Source organism: Oryzias melastigma, linkage group LG22 (genome assembly GCF_002922805.2).
Source record: "Oryzias melastigma strain HK-1 linkage group LG22, ASM292280v2, whole genome shotgun sequence".
NCBI lineage: Eukaryota > Metazoa > Chordata > Actinopteri > Beloniformes > Adrianichthyidae > Oryzias > Oryzias melastigma.
Genome location: NC_050533.1, coordinates 21,480,362 through 21,498,880, shown reverse-complemented (window position 1 = coordinate 21,498,880; position 18,519 = coordinate 21,480,362). Strand labels below are relative to the sequence as shown.

Below are 18,519 nucleotides of genomic sequence, written 5' to 3'. Positions count from 1 at the left end.
ACTTTTCTTTGAAAACGGTTGCTCAAACGGGGGTTTCCAAAACCGGTGTGAGCGTAATGTTACAGTAACTTTCATTGACCCAAGCACACCCACATTCACTCATTGATGTTGGTTCTGCTGCTGAATATTGTCGCCAACCAATAGCCACATGAAGCAATATGGGGTTCAGTGTCTTGCCTAAGGACACTTTACCAAATGGGCGGGGAAAGTGAAACCAGAACTGTAATCTTCTGATCTCAGGTTGATCCCTCTACCTCTGCCCCACGGCCGCCCCCAAACCCAGATTCATAAAATTATTGGAAAACCTGCTTTCTCCAGACCAACAATTTGGAATGGGAACATCAGAGGAAGAGTACATATAAGAGGTTTTGGAAATAAAGTCAGAGAAGCACGACTGAGACAATTCAGTCCAGAGGAGAGACACTAAATATATTGTAGAAGGATGCTGAGTCTAGAACTGCCAAGCCATAGGTCTAGAGCAGGGGTGTCAAACTCAAGGCCTAGGGGGCCTGACGTCCTTCTGGTTTTCCAGACATCCTGCCTTATCTACTTCTGATTACCTGAATCAGGTGTGTTTAACCATTAAGGAGCTTCTATGTTAGCTTGTCTGGAAAACATGTAGGACACCGGCCCTCGAGGACTGGAGTTTGACACCTGTGGTCTAGAAGAAGACCAAAGAGGAGGTTTAGGATAGTTGAGGGAACAAAGACATGAAGATGTTAGAGTAAAGGATGCAGAAGACAGGGTTCCCTATGGTGACCCCTGAAGGGAAAAGCAGAAAGGAAAAGAAGATTTCTTCTTTAAATGTCCATCTTAGCAGAGCAGGGACTTTCAATTTCAAAATGCACTTAGACTCAGTTACTCGGTCATATTTAAAATTCTTGAATACTAACAGCCTGATTTGAAACACCTTAATGAATGTTTAATGGATTGTACGAGAAATTACATTACACTAAAACAATATTACAAAAAGTGTCCATTTAAGACTTGTCTCATTACTTTTCAACTCATGCATATCAAATGTGAAACACTGAGAGCAATGAAGTAATATTTATGAATTACTCTTTGCATATAAATAGCTTTTTTATCATGCTTCTTTCTAGCTCTTTCTTTGGTGTGTTGTAGCGTTTTAAACTAATTTATTTGCCCCGAACTCTTACAGCCTTGGGACTTGTTTCCATCTCCAATGGAAAGACGTATTTAATGAAGTAAAACGCATCTCTTTTGTGTTTCAGGATGATCCCCAGGACAGATAGGGCCTTTGTCGTCACAAACCTTGTGCCAGGGATGCAGTATGACCTGTGTGTCTTGGCCATTTGGGACGACACTGCCACAACACTCACTGCCACCAACATTGTCGGCTGTGTCCAGTTTGTGACCCGAGATGACTACCCACAGTGCCAGTCCCTTCACAGTGGCTTCCTAGGTAGCACCATGATCCTGGTCATCGGCGGTATCATCGTGGCCACATTGCTGGTATTCATAATTATCCTCATGGTCCGCTACAAAGTGACCAACGGGATTCCAACAAATAAACTACCCAATGTCAGTAACACGTACTCCCAGACCAATGGAGGGGTGAACAGGTTCAATGGTGCTCCACCTCAAGTGAAATCCACAGTGGTGGTCATGCGTGAGGAAATGGTTGAGTTCAAGTGTGGATCCCTCCAAAGCAGCCTCTCTTCTTCCTCCTCTTCATCCAACTCTTTAGACAGCCAGGCAGGGCGAGGGGCTACTGGCCGTTACAGTGTCCAGAGCAGTGAATGCAGCACCCTGCCCGGCAACAAGTTCAGGAGGCACGTGCATAGCGCCAAAGCACGGCAAAACTTGGACCAACTTATAGGAACGATCACCTCGATGGAACTACGAGGGGTAACCAAGGACGTCCAAGGGACTGCAGGCCCTTCCAGCACTCCCAGCACCATGACAACAGTGGCTGTAGCACCACCCTCTGATAAAGAGCCTCTCCTTGGGAGGGCGGAGTCCACAACCATGTTGGGACGACTTTTAGGGTTTCCCCAAGAGGGAAAGCCGAAACGGAGCCATTCCTTTGACATGGGCCACGCCAGTGCAGGACAGTGTCGCAGCAGCCAGCCAAGGAGGATCAGCAACATCTGGACTAAGCGCAGTCTGTCCGTTAACGGCATGTTACTGCCATGCGATGATAGCGAGGATGAGAAGCCCTCCTCTGAGAGCTCTGAGTGGGTGATGGAGAGCACAGTTTGAGGAAGACGCATACTTGGAGTCCTTAGAAACTAAAACAAGAGCGTGGTTGGAGGGAGTTTCCACAGAGAAACTGTCATCGGGTACTAACCAAATGATACCCATGTGAATATTGTTCAAAAGATCATGGAAGAAAAAATGTGACCATGATCTAAACTGTTAAACAATACTGACTATATTTGGAAAAAATTGTCCTTTTTGGATTTATTCCTGAAGCACAGTTGGGAAAAAAAGGAAAAAAAAAGTGGATCAACTTCTTCGTCTTCAGCACAAATGATTTACTGGAGGACTTGCCTCTGTTGCACTGACTTGGCTCACAGCATTGTGGACCTCACGCATAACATGGGACTACTGCCACAGTAGAGAAAGGGACCAGAGGAAGTAGAGGAAAAATTAAAACAAAGTCATTTTTATTTTCACCCAGAGTTTTCTATCATTTTTACTATTTATTAGTTAAGTGATTCATCAGACGACAGAGGCAAAGCTCTATGACGAGCTTGTAGTTGACGATCAAACACACTTACAGAAGCTGCCATCTCTCACACAGCTATTTTCTACACTTCAAGGCCAATTTTAATCAGTCACGAATTGAGACCCTAAATATCAGTAACACTGAACTACAGCAAGTCAGTGTTGTCTTTCTACCTCAGCTTATGTTTTATATGAGGTTGTTCATATGTGATAGTAAGTTAGAAATCTGCCCCAGATAGATCACAAATGGCTCCAAATATATTGTATTTGTTTAATTTTTTTCCTTGTTTTATTTTTTATGTTGCTGATAGATTTTTTCAGTTTGCAATAGCAAGACTTCCTTGTTTATTAGGGGTGTAACGATTAATCAATGAATCGATTTCTTTCCCTACAATCCAACCAGATCAATCAGAAGTTCTAAACTGAATCGAATTGACTAATATTATTAAAAAATTGTTTTAAAATGAGATGAATCGATAATCAATATAGGAACACACCATTTGAAATAGGAAATTGTAGGTTTATTTTACTATAATGCAAAAACAACACACGAGTTTATTGGATAACGATGTCCAGCCTCGATTTTAGGTCAAAGTATCGGATCGTTCAGAATGAACTAATATCGACTACGTATCTCAACCACTAATTATGAATGGAATCTTTGTTAAAATTGATCGTTACACCCCTATTGTTTATCCATCTGAGATTGAGTTAGTCGATAATTTCCCCATTGGCTCTGATTGGTGACCAGGGTTCCTGCAGTCTGATGAGCCTTTGATTTAAACAGCCTTTTACCTCAGGATGGGTTTTAGATGCTATCATCGTTTACAGTAAGCCTGATGCAAATGCTGTTTGAAATTCATCAAGCCCAGTTAATCATTCGCCCAAAGCAGCCATCAGGATGATGTATTAGCAAATTGGGATTCTCTTCAGGCAATCCAAACAAGAGCACGTGGTAATTGTTCATTTAGCCAGGTTAAATGAAGGAATTTGTCATTTATTATCTGGATAAAGGTCACTGTGGTGCTTGTAAGAGGATGTTACTCTGAAGGGGGGGAAAAAAACAACTTGTTTAGAGCCTTTAAGATGAAACGTCTGGAAATCTGTTTCACCAGATTGCATGATACAGATTTTTTTTTCCACTTACCTATTATTTAAATTGCTTCACCAGAGAACAATTCATGTGTCATCCTCTATCACACGGGGCTGTACATTGCAGTAGAACTCTGAATCGGTCTTTGCTCAGATCCAAGTACAATCAACTGCAACATCCCTGCATTTTATTGCCTTTCTGGATATTCTTTGGGACTGCTGCATTTCAAAGTGTGGGTTAGTCGTCATGTTCTTTTGAAATGTTTTCCTCCTACAGTAGGTGTACTGTTCTGTATATTAGCATATTTTTTTGTACAATAACTGGGTGAGAATGTAAAAGGGGGAGTACGGGAAATTGTGCAGTAGTAATTTTATTTTCCTGTGAAGCAAAATGTGAGAAGGTGCTTTACTGTGGTGTACCAACATGATCGTTGTTAGTCAGCTTACTGAAATGGGATTTTACACGTTACCCCATGTAGGGAGAGGAGCTCCGGAATTTCCTTAAAAGATTTAGTCCCTCCGATGACTAAAATTCAGATTTCCAATCTGTCAATAGCTCTCCATAAAAACAGACTTTGAATCCAAAGTCAAATTGTTTTCATGCTGAGTCAAAACATTCTTTATTTTATTTAATTTGACAAAAAAATCTTTTAGAATATGAATCAAACCTCTGTTAAATCTTGACCAATTAATTTAAGAAAAAAATAGAAATAACTCATTTATGGTTTTGAATATTTAGCTAAAGACCCACTCTGATGAAAATTGTGTTTTTAGTGCTTTTAACATGTTCTTGTTTCTGTTGATGGAGAACACATTTGTATAGAAAATCAAAATGAAAGTCAAATTGTTGTGAATGCCATAAAAAAAAATTGCATTTGTGACATTGAAAATATGCCAGAGCTGTGCTCAAACAGAGAGCTCCCAGCAGGGAGGTGGGGAACGGGACACAGTTGCTCCAAGCCAACAGTGTCGCCCACAAGTCAAAAGCAAATTTCAACTTATTTCCTGCTGCCCTGTAGAAACAATGTCCTAGGTAACGATACAGTTTATTTTAAATTTTGGCTAAAAACGACATAATCATAATGAGTAAACCACTGGGAACCCTTTGAAAGTACCGTAAAAGATGGTCAGAGTGGGTCTTTAAAGTTAAAAATCAAAGTTTTGGGGAAGAAAAAATTGTGGTCTCATCTTGCAAATTGTTCAATCTAAATTTCTTGGTTAACACTTAAGAACCAACATAAGCCTAATCTGACCTCTGACCTCCTAGTTACAACATGATGGTTACTGCATAAATCATAAATTTAAAGCTAAAGTATAGGTGAAAAAAATTAGATGTAAATTATACAACAGTCAATTTTATAAAGAACATTGTTTTTCATTAAAAAGCAGGGCAAGCAAATATTTACAAACATCTCAAATTTATTGAATTATTTTTAGTGGGTACTTTTTAATGGAATGTGCCACACAAACTTTTTTTTTTTTGTTGTTGTTGTTTTTTTTTTTACATATTTTTTAGCTTCTATTTCTATTTCTCATTTTTAAAATTGAAAAGGTAATAAATTTGTCAACTCTTCTTGTACCATTCCAATAGAAGGTTACATAAAATTATATAAAATTAATATGGGACTTTTGCTTTAAAAACATGCTTTTTGTTCTGCAAATGTTATTCAACATTGAGAAGATATAAAAAAAACTGGTTTAATTGAAAAAAAAGGACCAAGCTATAAAAAACCCACTTTGTATTTTTAATTAACTATCAACAACTTGTGGTGAGAGAACCCAAACACAGAAGACTGGGCTTGGTGGCAGTCATCCTGACATTACTGCTGGATCCAAGGTGGTCAGGTCATTCTGTCAGGAATGGCGGATGATTAACTTAAACATAGTGAGGCTGAAAGGGGAAACAGAACATGACAGTACCCCTCCCCAAAAGGGCAGATGCCAAAAACATCTGAGAGGAAGGGACCTGAAGGAAAAAAAAGAAAAGAAAAAAAAAAAACAAGTCCAGACAATAGTTTGTTTTGTTTCTGTATTCGGGCATCTGGGATCTGCCCCTTTGGGGAGGGGTACAGTCAAGATTGTAAACTTTGGTTTGGGTTTTGTAAGTCACGATTTTTGGTCATGTTTTGATTTGTCCCTCAGTCACACCAGTTTTAGGTGTATGACTCACAGCTGTCTTCATTTCTGTTGATTGGCCTCAGTCTATTTACGTGTCTCATTTTTAGTTCATTCTAGTCAGGTCAGCTGTTCTTTCCAGTCGCTGTTTTGGTTCTCCACGGGTTTGTGTCACGTTTTTCAGTTTATTTATTAAATGTTTTAAGTTTCTTTTAGAAAAAATGGTTTAAAGTTTTTGCCACCAAGCCTGGTCTCCTGTGTTTGGGTCCTCCACCACATTCCTGATAATTAACCCTTCTTTTTTCATTATTTTTTGTCATTTTAAATGTTGGGCTCCAGAATTGCCCTACATTTTCAGCAATGCAGAATGAAATGTTAATTTAGTATTTATAAGCTAGCTTAAGCCTTATGATTCTACCAGTTATTCATGCGAATGTTAAAAAAGTAGACTGGGACTTTTGAAGAAAACACACTTTTATGCTCAGAATCCACAGAGGTTTGTTAGTAAATCCAGAACAAAGCGACTCTTCATCCTCTACCTGTGATATCGTGTAAAATCTCTTCCTCTCTGCTAACTGACATTATAAATTTAAGTGTTTACTTGACTCGACATAGACATGATTCTCACCTGAGGTTCTAGGAAAAAAAAACAAGAAAAAAAAGCATTTTTTTGTGTGGCAACATTTTGTTACAAAAGAGTATAAATTATTGATTCATTCCCATGAACCAACCTGGCTTCTCTGTGTTTTTTCTTCTTAACATGGCATTTTTACAGGTGTTAGCTTGATGTTCCTCCACACAAAGTACAGAGAGCTCTCTGCAGTCCAGCAGAGGGTTTTCCTCCTGACGTCCAGCTGCTATAATCAGGACAGTGGCTGCTGACTCACCTCAACACTGTCCTCATTACAAATCACCTGTACATGCAGGTCCTGGCCAGAGCCCATAATAAGGTCTTAATTCATTTAATCTGCCAGGGAAGGTGCTTACAACAGCACAGAGTAAATATAATCTCCAATAAGGGAAGGCGATACCTGGTGAGGAAGCGGCATGCAGTTTATGAAGATGCAAAAGGAAAAAGATCGCTGGACATCAAACTGAAAATCCTCCAATCATCAGGACTCATTCTTTAATTCATTCATAAGCCTATACTGCACTCACAAAGATAAAATGAACTTTCTGATGTATTCATGATGAATATTTTTAATTAAGTGTTGATATTTTTCTCTGGACATGAAAAACTTTTTTTTTTCAGCTCTAAAGTTACAAACAATTCAGTAAACCACAAAAATAAGAGAAGCAATGACATTATTTTCTCAATATACAGGGTGATTGGTGATTCATTCATTAGAAACATGGTAAAATCTAAGTTTTTTACATGTTGTACAAGAAAAACATAATGTAAACAGACAATATCCTTACCTAGATGTCAGTACATGTCATTATTTTTATTTTTCTCTTTTAAGTTATTGTTTTGTTACTAGAGAGGCTCTTTCACTATAAAATAGAGGATAATGGAAGGAGCAGTCATCAATGTCACATCACAATGACGTTGACGACCAAGGCCTTTTTTTTTTTTTTGGTTAAACGAAACAAAAGTCGGCTGAATTGTTGCAGCTGCCGTTATTGTCTATTTTTAAGTTTTATTATCTTCTAAAACTTTTGCTATACCTTTACTTGCATTGACAGCTGTGTGTAACATTAGTGGTAATCCTTACGCTGCTGAACCATTTGGCGCCCTTGTGGTTCACACCAGGTGCGAAGCGCCACGGTCCTCCGCGGTTGGTCCGCACAGTGCAGCGATCGTTTCAGCGTGTGGTCTGTTTTTTTTTTTGTGAATCAATCCACGTCAATCCTGGCAGGAAGTTATGCCAAGACACACGAGAAAATCCGATCAATTTTAAAAAAATATATATCACCAATTTTTAACAATAAAATAACACTATTGACGAATTCTATCATATTTTTGTATTAACTAGAGATGAAAATACAGTATTCCTCCCTTTTTCATGGGTGTAAGGGACCAGAGACACCCACGAGTATGCCGAATCCATGAATACAGAGAACCCCCCCAGTATCCATCTCAACCCTACAAAAGTGTGTTTCCTCCAGCATCTCTATCCAGAGTTTGCCGGTTTCATCCATAATAAACACCCGCTCTGGATGATAAATATCCTCTGCGATTATCAGGATATTTTCAAGCTGCTTCTCAGTCAGCGGATGCTATTTCTCCATGCAGGCTCTCAGTGTGTGCGAGTGTGTGTGAGTAGCGGACAGGCTGGTGTGCTCTTCAACTGCGCTCCCCTCCTGGGAAATTCCCGCAGCACCTTTGGAAGTTTCATGCATTTGTCTTGAGTTGTCAGAGTTTTTGTGATGATCCGGAGAGGTCATGTGACTGAAAAACGCCGATCAATGTAGTGTGTCGACTATGGAGGGTGTGGTTTTGGATGTCTAAAAACACAATCAACAAGGGAGAGGCAGAGAGCAGTTGGCGACAAGTCAAGACGGACGATGTCAAATTAATTGTACAAGCTTTAAATAACCACAGCTGAGCGGTTCACAGCATTGAGCAGATACATGTTTGGTGTGAACTGGAGGTGAATTGGATTCCGTGCAGGTTCAGCTCGGCGGTGTTTCCGCGTGCGCTGTGAACCCGGCATTAGCCCATCATGACTCCTGTCTGCGGTAACACTAAGGTTTTATTGTATAATTAGTTCATAAATGCAGAATAAGCTACGATGGTTCTGCAAGACAAATAATTTCTGTTTAGTTATTACTTTAATAGTAATTTGTGGTAGCCTGACGTTTTCAAAATTTGGACAAAGAACAAAATTTGTGACTCTGGTGAGGTGGGGGGTGCCTAAGGAGTATCTCACCTGGGGAGTAATTAGGAGTAGAACCGCCACTGGCTACAACCTTTTTATGTCATGGACAGACCTCGACGGCCCATATTCTACATGTTTTCCAACCAAGCTGCCCCAGAAGCTCTTTATTGGCCAAATAGATCCAGGTAATCAGCAGAAGATGGGACTTGATTTTTAAAAAACCAACAGCGGGCCGGCCCTCGAGGCCTGGAGTTTGAATTCAGGCTCAACAGGTGGTCCTAGATCTTAAAATTTTGTCTGTGCCCCGTACAAGTTTTCTGTCCACAGACAGTCCATCCTATCCGAGGGATAATCGCCATTGCCTGAAGTTCCAGAAGTTCCTGGTTCAAATCCCATCTGGGTTCTGTTTGTGTGGAGTTCGCATTCATGGGTGTCCTCCTGGCAGTCTGTTTTCGTCCAACAGCCAAAAACATTTTACAGCTTCATGGATGATTGTAAGTTGTTCCTTAAATCTGAAACCTATGATTGACCAGATAACTGTCCTAGGTGTTCCCCACCTTTGTCCTGAAGTACAAAGGTGGTACAGTATTCCTTACACAGATTATTTTTAAGCATGCAGACTAAGACCTCAGCATTTATATTTTCTACTCCACAGCAGTAATATTCTTAGCTTTGCAATACAAGTGAAAGAAACAGAAATGAAGCATTGTCTCTGGGATTTCTTTGTGCCTAAAACGCCTGTGAGAGAGCAGGGATTTCCTGGAATTTCAACAGTTTAACAATGTCTCCTTTTTCTGAAATGGGAAAGACATAAAAATCCATTTGTGTCTTTGTTTCCTACAAGGTTTTAACTCCCCATCTGAGTGTGTTCTGCAGCACTGCAGTGGAGACATCCAGGCTGTACAAGTCCTATGTAATCTGTACTGCTGCAGTGGCTTTCAGGCAAAGTTTCTCTCTATCTCCATATGCTGCACTTTAGTCCAGGAATGTCTTGTTTGCATTATGCATAACCCAAAATGTACACTGCAAGGTTTTCTATTATTCCATTTCTGCAGCTCAAGCCTCTATAGGGTTGGAAAGTTTTTCTTTTTTTAACCAACACTTTTTTACTCTTGTTTGATCATTTATAGTAACTATATATAGTTCTGAGCCAGTAAATGAAGCTGACAATAAAACCTTGCAGTATTCTCAACAACTAGCCCATGAAAATCCTAAAAAAAGGTGTAAACTGTAAGGCCAATGAACAAAAATGAACCAAATTACATCACAATCTAATTTTGGTTTGAAATTCCTGTTTGCTTTTCAAATATATGGATGGAGAACTCATAAAGGAGCTCTGTGTTTGTGCAAAAACAAGCTTTCCTGGTTAGTCTGAAGCCAAAGTTCAGCCTAAAATTACAAAAAAAAGGTTTGCTCTATAGGACTAAAATGAAAACTGCAAACATATATCAGACATTCACACCGGTTTAAATATAACGTGTCACCTCTGTCTGCTGTAGCCTGGAAGCTGTCTAAAGCAGTGGTTTCCAACCTTTTTCAGGCCATGAACTGTTTTAATGTCAGACAATATTTACTCGGCCGTGCAAGGCTGAAGTGTGCGTCAGATTAAAAAAAAAAAAATGTTATCAGTGTCCAGTTTCCCTTAACCTTTGAGGGGAAAGTTTATCTTCATCCTCTGGTTTAAATAAATCCAATTGTACACTAGATTTGATGTAGGAACCATTAAAATGTGATATAGGTTTTCACACAACCTTTGGTCAAAAAAAATGGTCACTAAAATTAGTATTTTTTTTTTTAAATACCAGCATAAATCCATTATTTGAAAAATTTAACTACCAACATCCTTGTAGCATTAGACAGGTTTGTGATTATCCTGCATTTTTATAAAGATTATTGGAACAAGTGTGAGAATAAATCCACATCTGGTGTAAAGACTCCTGTTTTTTGCCTATTAAATGTAGATTTATTTTATTTTGAAATAGAAGGCTCTTTTCCAATTTTCTCACTTAATTTTTCTGAAAAAAAAACAAACATTCTAAATATGTTTGTTTAGCAACCAGAGCAACCACTTTAAGAAAGGAAAGGATGGATTTTCAACACATGACAGAGCATGACCTCAGTAACCATTCCACAGTGCCGAAGGGTTGGGGACTACTGGTCTAAAAGACAGAGACACTAAAGCATGTTATGTTGATTTTAATTTAGATCTTTATCATAGGCATCAACAATAAACAAATTCTTAGATTTTCTATGGGTAATTGTCTGACTCATGGTTATACAGAGGAAACTAAACTGCAAATCTAAGCTCATGTGTAAAGCAGGGATGGAGTCTTTTGGATCCATATGCAAACGTTTTACTGAAGTAGAGCATGGGCAAGATATAATACATAGTCGAAATACAGACAAAGGTCAAAATCACAAGGGCGAGGCAGATCAACGAGAAAACAGGCAAAGGTCAAGGCACAGAGGAGGTAACTAGGAATAATATAGCTCAGAATGTCTGCTAGGCAAAACAAGACTTCACAAAATAGAAGTGGTTGGTGGTTGTTTAAATGCTGGAGGGTACTGATGAGCTGATGGTGATCAGCTGTGCTGGAAGGAAAGTGGCTGATGGGACTTTTAGTGAGGCAGTGGAGGTTAAAACTCTGGCGAGGGCTCCCTCTGGTGGACGGAAGTGAGGGCTGATGGTTGAATCATGACATCATGCAGATAATTAGTGATAAATGAGTTCACAATGTTTAACAAACAGACTAAAAGAACTGCAGAAACTAAGCTTCCTCCACTGCTGCTGGGTGGACATTTCCTCTGGGAAGGTAAAAAAAAAAAAAAAAAAAAAACTAAACTATGCATCAAATGCAGTAAAAACAGACTCTTTAATGGATGTCATACCCAAGTTACCTTACTAAAGTGCACAAAGAATTTATGGAAGAGTGCAAGAGTGGAAATACAGTCCAAGGGTTACACAGAGTGTCATGACATTGATCAGGGTTCACATCTCTGAGAGAAAAAGCTGCTCCCACATTCACAGCTACTGTGAGATGATCTCATTTTTATGAGGGTTTGACCGTTTTGGAGATTCAGGATCACAAACTGCACAGAAGAGGAATTACTGCAGAAATTAGTTAGTAAAAGTCAAGTGTGTTAAGACACATCCAGGCTGGATGAAGTAGAGGTAAAAGCAAAGACAACACTCAAAAACAAAGGAACAAAATAATACTTCTTTCAATTTGTTTTCTTTTCTCTACGATGCATCAAAAATACAAAGACATGTACTGAAAGCAACATTTTACAACTTTAGACAACAGTTTCAAGAAAGAAATTCTTATTGAATATATGATCATTACTTCATATACACTGCTCAAAAAAAATAACACCTAAGCAACTCTGTGTTACTCCAAATCAGTCTCACTTCTGTGTAATCAAACTGTCCCATCGATACTAACACTAACAATCAAAATCATGTGTTTTTGTTCAAGTTGAATAGACAAGAAGTCGAAGTAATGGGCCTTCAGCGAGACACCCTCAATAAAGGAGTGGCTCTGCAAGTGGTGACCACAGACAACTTCTCCGACCCAGGTAGTGTAACTCATTCAGGACGGCACATGAGTTGTGAGGGTTTGCTATGTCTGTCAGCGTAGTGTCCAGAGCATGGAGGTGCTACCAGGAGACCAGCCAGTACATCAGGAGATGTGGAGGAGGCCTTAGGAGGCCAGCAACCCTGCATCAGGACCACTACCTCCTCATTTGTTCAAACAGAGGAAGCACTGCTAGAGGCCTGCAAAGTGACCTCCAGTATGCCACAAATGTGTCTGCTCAAACTGTTGAGAAATAGTCTTCCTGAGGGAAGTATGAGGACCCGATATCCACAGGTGGGAATTGTGTTTACAGCCCAACACTGTGCAAGACGTTTTGTCTGCTAGAGAACACCAGGATTGGCAAATTCGCTGCTGGCGCCCTATGCTTTTCACAGATGAAAGCAGGTTCACACTGAGGTCATGTGACAGAGTTCGGGGATGATGTGGAGAACGCTCTGCTGCCTGCAACATTGTCCAACATTGGCAGTGGGTCAGTAAATGTCTGGGGTGGCATTTCTTTGGAGGGCTGTATAGCTCTCCCTGTGCTCACCAGAGGTCTTCTGACTGTCATTAAATACTGAGATGACATTCCAGATATCTTGTGAAACCATATGCTGGTGCAATTGGCCCTAAATTCCTCCTGATGCAAGATAATCCCAGACCACATGTGGCTGGAATGTACCAGCAGTTTCTGATGGACGAAGGTATTGATATAGTGGACTGGTCCGCCCGTTCCCTAGACCTGAATCCAATTGAGAAGCAGGGACATCATGTCTCGGTCCATCCACCAATGCCAGGTTGCACCACAAACTGTCCAGGAGTTGATGCATGCTTTAGTTCAGGTGTGAGGGGAGATACCCCCCAAGAGATCATCCGCTGCTTCTTCAGAAGCACACCCAGATGTTGCAGGGAAGTCATTTCATCTTTTATCGTCTCTTGTATTTAAAAGAAAGCAGATGCATTGTTATTCTGTGTTTGTAGAGGAACTATAATGTTGGACTCATGATGCTGAGAATCACTGAAAGGGAGCGGGTTATTCTGGGTCAAGGATGTTTAACACACCTTGTCTATGAGACGCTCTAAACTGATGAAATAATGACCAGTCTTTGAAGAAATAACACTGTAGGGCCTTTTTTAAATTATCAGGTACTGAATAATGTAGAGATTTCTGCTGATTTCTACAGTGCAAAAATTGCACACAAAAGCAAGTCATTACTGGCTTTTAGGACTTATAGATGTCGGGTGTTCCAGTGTTACTTTGGCCCAGACTCAGGTGATTTAAGGACTCAGAGCAGAGTGTTTTGTTATTAATAGGTTTTAAGGTGAGCTAAATATATTATACAAAAGTCTCACTGCAGCAGAATTATAAGACAAGATGACCTTTTGCTAAAGAAAATGTACAGTATGCCTGCTGGAATTTCACAAAAAAATGATTAAAGGAATTAACAAAATACTTCCCTGAACACTGGATGGGATAATTCAAGTTCACTGTTCTCATTAGGGTTGTTACTGCAGAGAAACTATTTTTGGACAAAGCAATAAAATAGTTTTTTTTTTTTGTTTTTTGTTTTTTTTATAGTAGGTGTTTGTACAGTAAATACCAGGCAGGAATAATTTATCTTGGTCAAAATGAGGATAGTGCTTTGAAGAAAGAAGGAAACTAGAAATTAAATTATTTAAAGCAATTAAAGAAAATAAACTTCTTATAAATGCCAACTTCTTAAACTGACTATCTATAGGTCCAGTGAAAATCTATTCCCAGTGACAAGACTGAAAATCAAAGTGTAACAAATTATTGTTTACAACTCATTTAAAACATAGTACTAACATTAATACACTACTTTAGCAGTCTCTAAAATTAACAGTGTGAGTTCACCATTCACATCAGCTGTTTACAGTAACATAGGAAATACACTAGAGCCCAATTAATATAGTTTTCATTCAGAATTTAACCTGAAAGTTTCCAAAAGGCTTTTAGCTTTGAAATTGTTGGATAAAAAACAAAATTACAAGACTTACAAAAAATAATTGTGATACTACTTAGAATAAATCCTTTGAACCTTGTAAATAATTTAGTTGAGTTTTCACTATTTTAAAAAAATATATTTTTCACATAATTTTGTCCTGGTTTTTGCTTTGTTTTAAAATTTTCATTTTGTCTTTATGTTTGATTGTTGATTTAAAACATAAAAACAGTTTGATCCATGTGATCTTTGCTGTAAAAATATGACCAAGTTTACCACCTGTCAGGAACTGATGTCGTGAGTCCTAAAAAATCCAGGAGACCAGACTTAGTGACAGAAACTTAAATATGTAATAATCAACCAAAACATGACAAAAACACAAGCTCAGAATCCTCACGGTACCCCTCCCAAAAAGGGCTGATCCCAGATGCCCAAACTAAAAAAAAAAACTTGGGAGGAGGGGACCTGGAGAAGCGAAAAATAAAAGTTAAAACCAGAAAACAGGGTTCCTGCAGCCAAACAGGTGTGAGGGGAAACACAGAACCCCTTCTCAGGAACAGGTATTAAGAGGAGAAGTCCCAACTACTTTCCCCAGGGACAGGAGGCGTGAAGAGGAGCAGCCTCTGTGACCCTCAAAGGGGGATGAATGCTAGGAACAAGAAACTTCAAAGTTTTAAGGACTGATAGGCTGGACGTGGCGCAGTCTAAGTTGAACATGTGGCATGGCATGGTGTGGACTGCAGTGCCAAAAAAAACCCAATCACTACAGCAAAAATACTCCTGCTTAGTCCAGGGTGATCCGGTCATTCTGTCAGGAACTGGTGGTGTTGGGCCCAAAATGCAGGAGAGCAGACTCTGTGACAAAAACTTGAACATGCAATAAATCTACCAGTACATGACAAAAACCCAAGCACAGAATCCTCACACTACCTTGAGTTGAATTTTTTGGACCATTTTAGGTTAATTGGAATTATTGTATACAATGATAAAAAACAGAAATTCTAAAAAAAAAAAAATCTGAAGTTGTACGAAAAATACAGATAGTAAGCAATGTCATGAAAAGCTGTTTTAAAGACAAATTAATTGAGCAAATTGTTAGTTACTAAAATAATTTTCAAAAAGGCTCCAGACAATTAAAGGTTAATAGCTACTAAAAAAGCAAAACAGTTTGGGGGCGTTTAATTGAACATACTAGGGTGTTGCCATCCATAAATTCAACATATAGAAATTACGACAGCAACATGTCTGCAATATTTTTAAAAGCCCTACAGGCTGTAAAATAGTCCACCAATTTACTTCCAGCAGGTTAGCAAGATTGTTGGAGGGGGGTTTAAAGACCCATGAACAAGACACACAATTCCCAAAGCTGCTTGTTGCTCCTGGTGTTCATTACACATTCATGCAACGTGTTCACACATGCTGGGGTCAAATGGAGAAAATGAATTTCCCCCTTGAAGGGATAAAAAAGGAAATACGCGGTGGAGGTGCTCTGCAGAAACTCACCACAAATCCTACATGTAAGGTGGGGCTGTCTTTAGGCTGTGATACACTGCTACTATGTACGATTTGCCCATACTGAACTGAGGAAAATTGGTCATATGTGAATATATGAGGAAAAAGTATATGCAATTTATTAGTGATTTGTGTGCTTAATCCCTTCCAGGGTTACACATCTGAAGCACATGCATGAAAAATCTATTAGACATATGTCGACATACAAGGGACGGTCATGGAAAGCTACAAATTTGAGTATCCATCTTGCAAAAACCACACACAATTTCATAAGATTTATGTAATAATTGCATAAGAACTACGTAAAATACACATAAACTGCGTAATTCTCAACCAACCAAATTTTTTGAACCGCTCAAATCCAAATTTCTGTAAAGACCCTTCAGCCAAGACCCTTGATGAACATCTGTGCACATCGACAAATAAACAGAAAAAAATGCATGAAATATGTAGGCCTATGTCAAGCATGTTAGACCACACTTACATACGTTAACAATGCACAAATTGTACTTAGTGGCAGTGTAACACGGCCTTTAAAGTCTACATACATCCACAAACAAAACTGTCTTTAGGGATTTTGTTTTTGCATGTAGACCCACGTTAACAAGTGCCCAGCAGAAGACCAGACTGTAACTTGTTGTATCAGTTCTTTCCCTTCCATGGTCTTCTCTTACTTTTAGGTCTGATTATATAAATAACATTGAAGGTGGGTGTTTGATTTACAAAATTCCTTTTACAATTCGGTACTGGCTTTAGGGTTTTAGTCGGGAAGGTGAATGCAGCCAAAATCATGATCAAGAGCAGTCTGAAGGACAACAGCAAAGGCAGGGAGGCTTGTATGTTGTAGACGTTGTTGTTTTTCTATAGCACTGTATGAATAATCTTGATTTAATGTGATGCCATGAAACAAACCCTTGAAGAAAGGTGAAGTTTGAGAGTTCCTACTACTACTACAAAGCTGACATTGGGGTATGGAAGAATCTTTATCTCAGTAGCACTTTACGACATCATCAGGGTGCCAATGCTTGACAAGAAAAGACAACTAAAAATACAACGATCAAATTGAGCAAGCAAATAAACACAAGAGCACTCCACCCAGACAAAAAGTGTTACGGCTGGTAGGCAGGATGGAATCCAAGAGCAGGAAGGACTCAAAACCACATCGCAGATTATAAAAAATATTTAATAACAAAACTTAAATACAAGAGAGCAAAAGACATAGTTGATAAGACTCTGTGATGATGAAAAACCAAAAGACAATTATTTAAATAACCTGAGGACTAATGACCAATGTGATGCAGCTGTGGCAACCAGGTGAGGGCACAGGAGGAGGGGCAAACACTGATGAATGGGACAAAAAGGACAAACTAACTTTCTTTAGTCAAGAACCAAGGCCTTGGCAGTGCTGACCTGTATCCCAGCTGCTTCATACTCGGCCACAAACCAACCTCAATGAATACTGGAGGTCCCAGGTCGATGAATTCAACAGGACAACAGCTGCTGCAAATGGAGGGGCAGAGGAAGTACTGCTGTCCCCTAACAGATTCCCTCCGGCTCTTAGCTGTGCCAACAAATGCTGTCCAAAAAGATTATAAACAGAACTGATTATGAATGGCAGCCACGCTGGAATCAAACATGCACCAGGAACAGGCCCGACTTACTACCAGCTATTTAGAGCAAGCTCTGGCTCTGGTCATGTAGATACTGGACAGCCCTTAGTAAGGCTCCCTGGACCCCAACAGGACAAGAGGGGACGCAGTCAAACATCTTCTTTAAATCCATTAAGCATATGTGGACTGGATAAGTGAACTTCCACAAACCCTCCTCCCAAAGAGGGTGTAGAGTTGGTCCACTGTTCCACAAGAAAATTGAAACCACACAGTCATCCCTGGATCTGAGGTTCACCTGTCAGTCAAACTCTCCTCTCCAATACCCTGGCATAGACTGTCCCAAGAAGGATGAGGGGTGTAATTCGCCAGTAATTGGAACACACCCTCCAGTTCCCAAAGGGGAAACCATCAGTTCAGTGGTACAGTTCCCCACCGGCATGCAGTGGTGTAGACATGTACCAGCCAAGACAGCACCCAGAAACTTGAGGTAATCGGCGGGACTTCATCCACTCTGGGTGCCTTGCCAAAGAGGAGCTCATTGACTACCTTGGTGACTTAGCTTGGATGGTGGACAGCCCAATCTCAAAGTCCTCACTTTCTGCTTCCTCAAGAGAAATCATGTTAGCAGGATTGAGGAAATCCTTGATGTATGCCTTCCACCACCTGACAATATCCCCAGTTGAAGTCACCTGCAATGAAAACGGTGCCTGCAGAAAATTGCTTTCTCCACCTGAGGCGCTAGATGTTTTGCAAGAATCTCTTCGAGGCCAACTGATAGTCTTTCTCTGTGGCCTTACCAAACTCCTCCCAGGAAGGAGTTCTGGCCTCCACCACAGCCTAGGCCACAGCTTGTTTAGAGTTAAAGTAATTGTCAGCTGCCTCTGGAATCCCACAAACTAGCCAGGTTTGATTTGACTCCTTTTTCAGCTTGGTGGCATCATTTACTTCTGGTGTCCACCACCAGAGACCTTGCGACCAGCTCTGAACAGCAGAAAAGACAATAGAGGTCATAAACATGGTCCACTTGAATCAATGTCCCCACCCTCTTCAGTTCTCCTGGATGTGGGAGTTGAAGACCTCCCTGAGGGAGTTCTCACCTAGATGATGCCAGCAGACCCACACAGCATGTTTGTGC

General features: G+C 39.9%; 1 protein-coding gene across 1 annotated transcript in view; it reads left to right on the top strand.

The window, feature by feature from the left end:
- Window positions 1-6,631, top strand: part of LOC112144299 (leucine-rich repeat and fibronectin type-III domain-containing protein 2) — a 200,904-nt gene extending 194,273 nt beyond the window's left edge. The window contains exon 5 of the mRNA XM_024268786.2: window positions 1,236-6,631. Coding sequence (XP_024124554.1) covers window positions 1,236-2,226 — 991 coding nt within the window. The 3' untranslated portion in view covers window positions 2,227-6,631. The remainder of the gene's footprint in view (window positions 1-1,235) is intronic.
- Window positions 6,632-18,519: the final 11,888 nt, after the last annotated feature.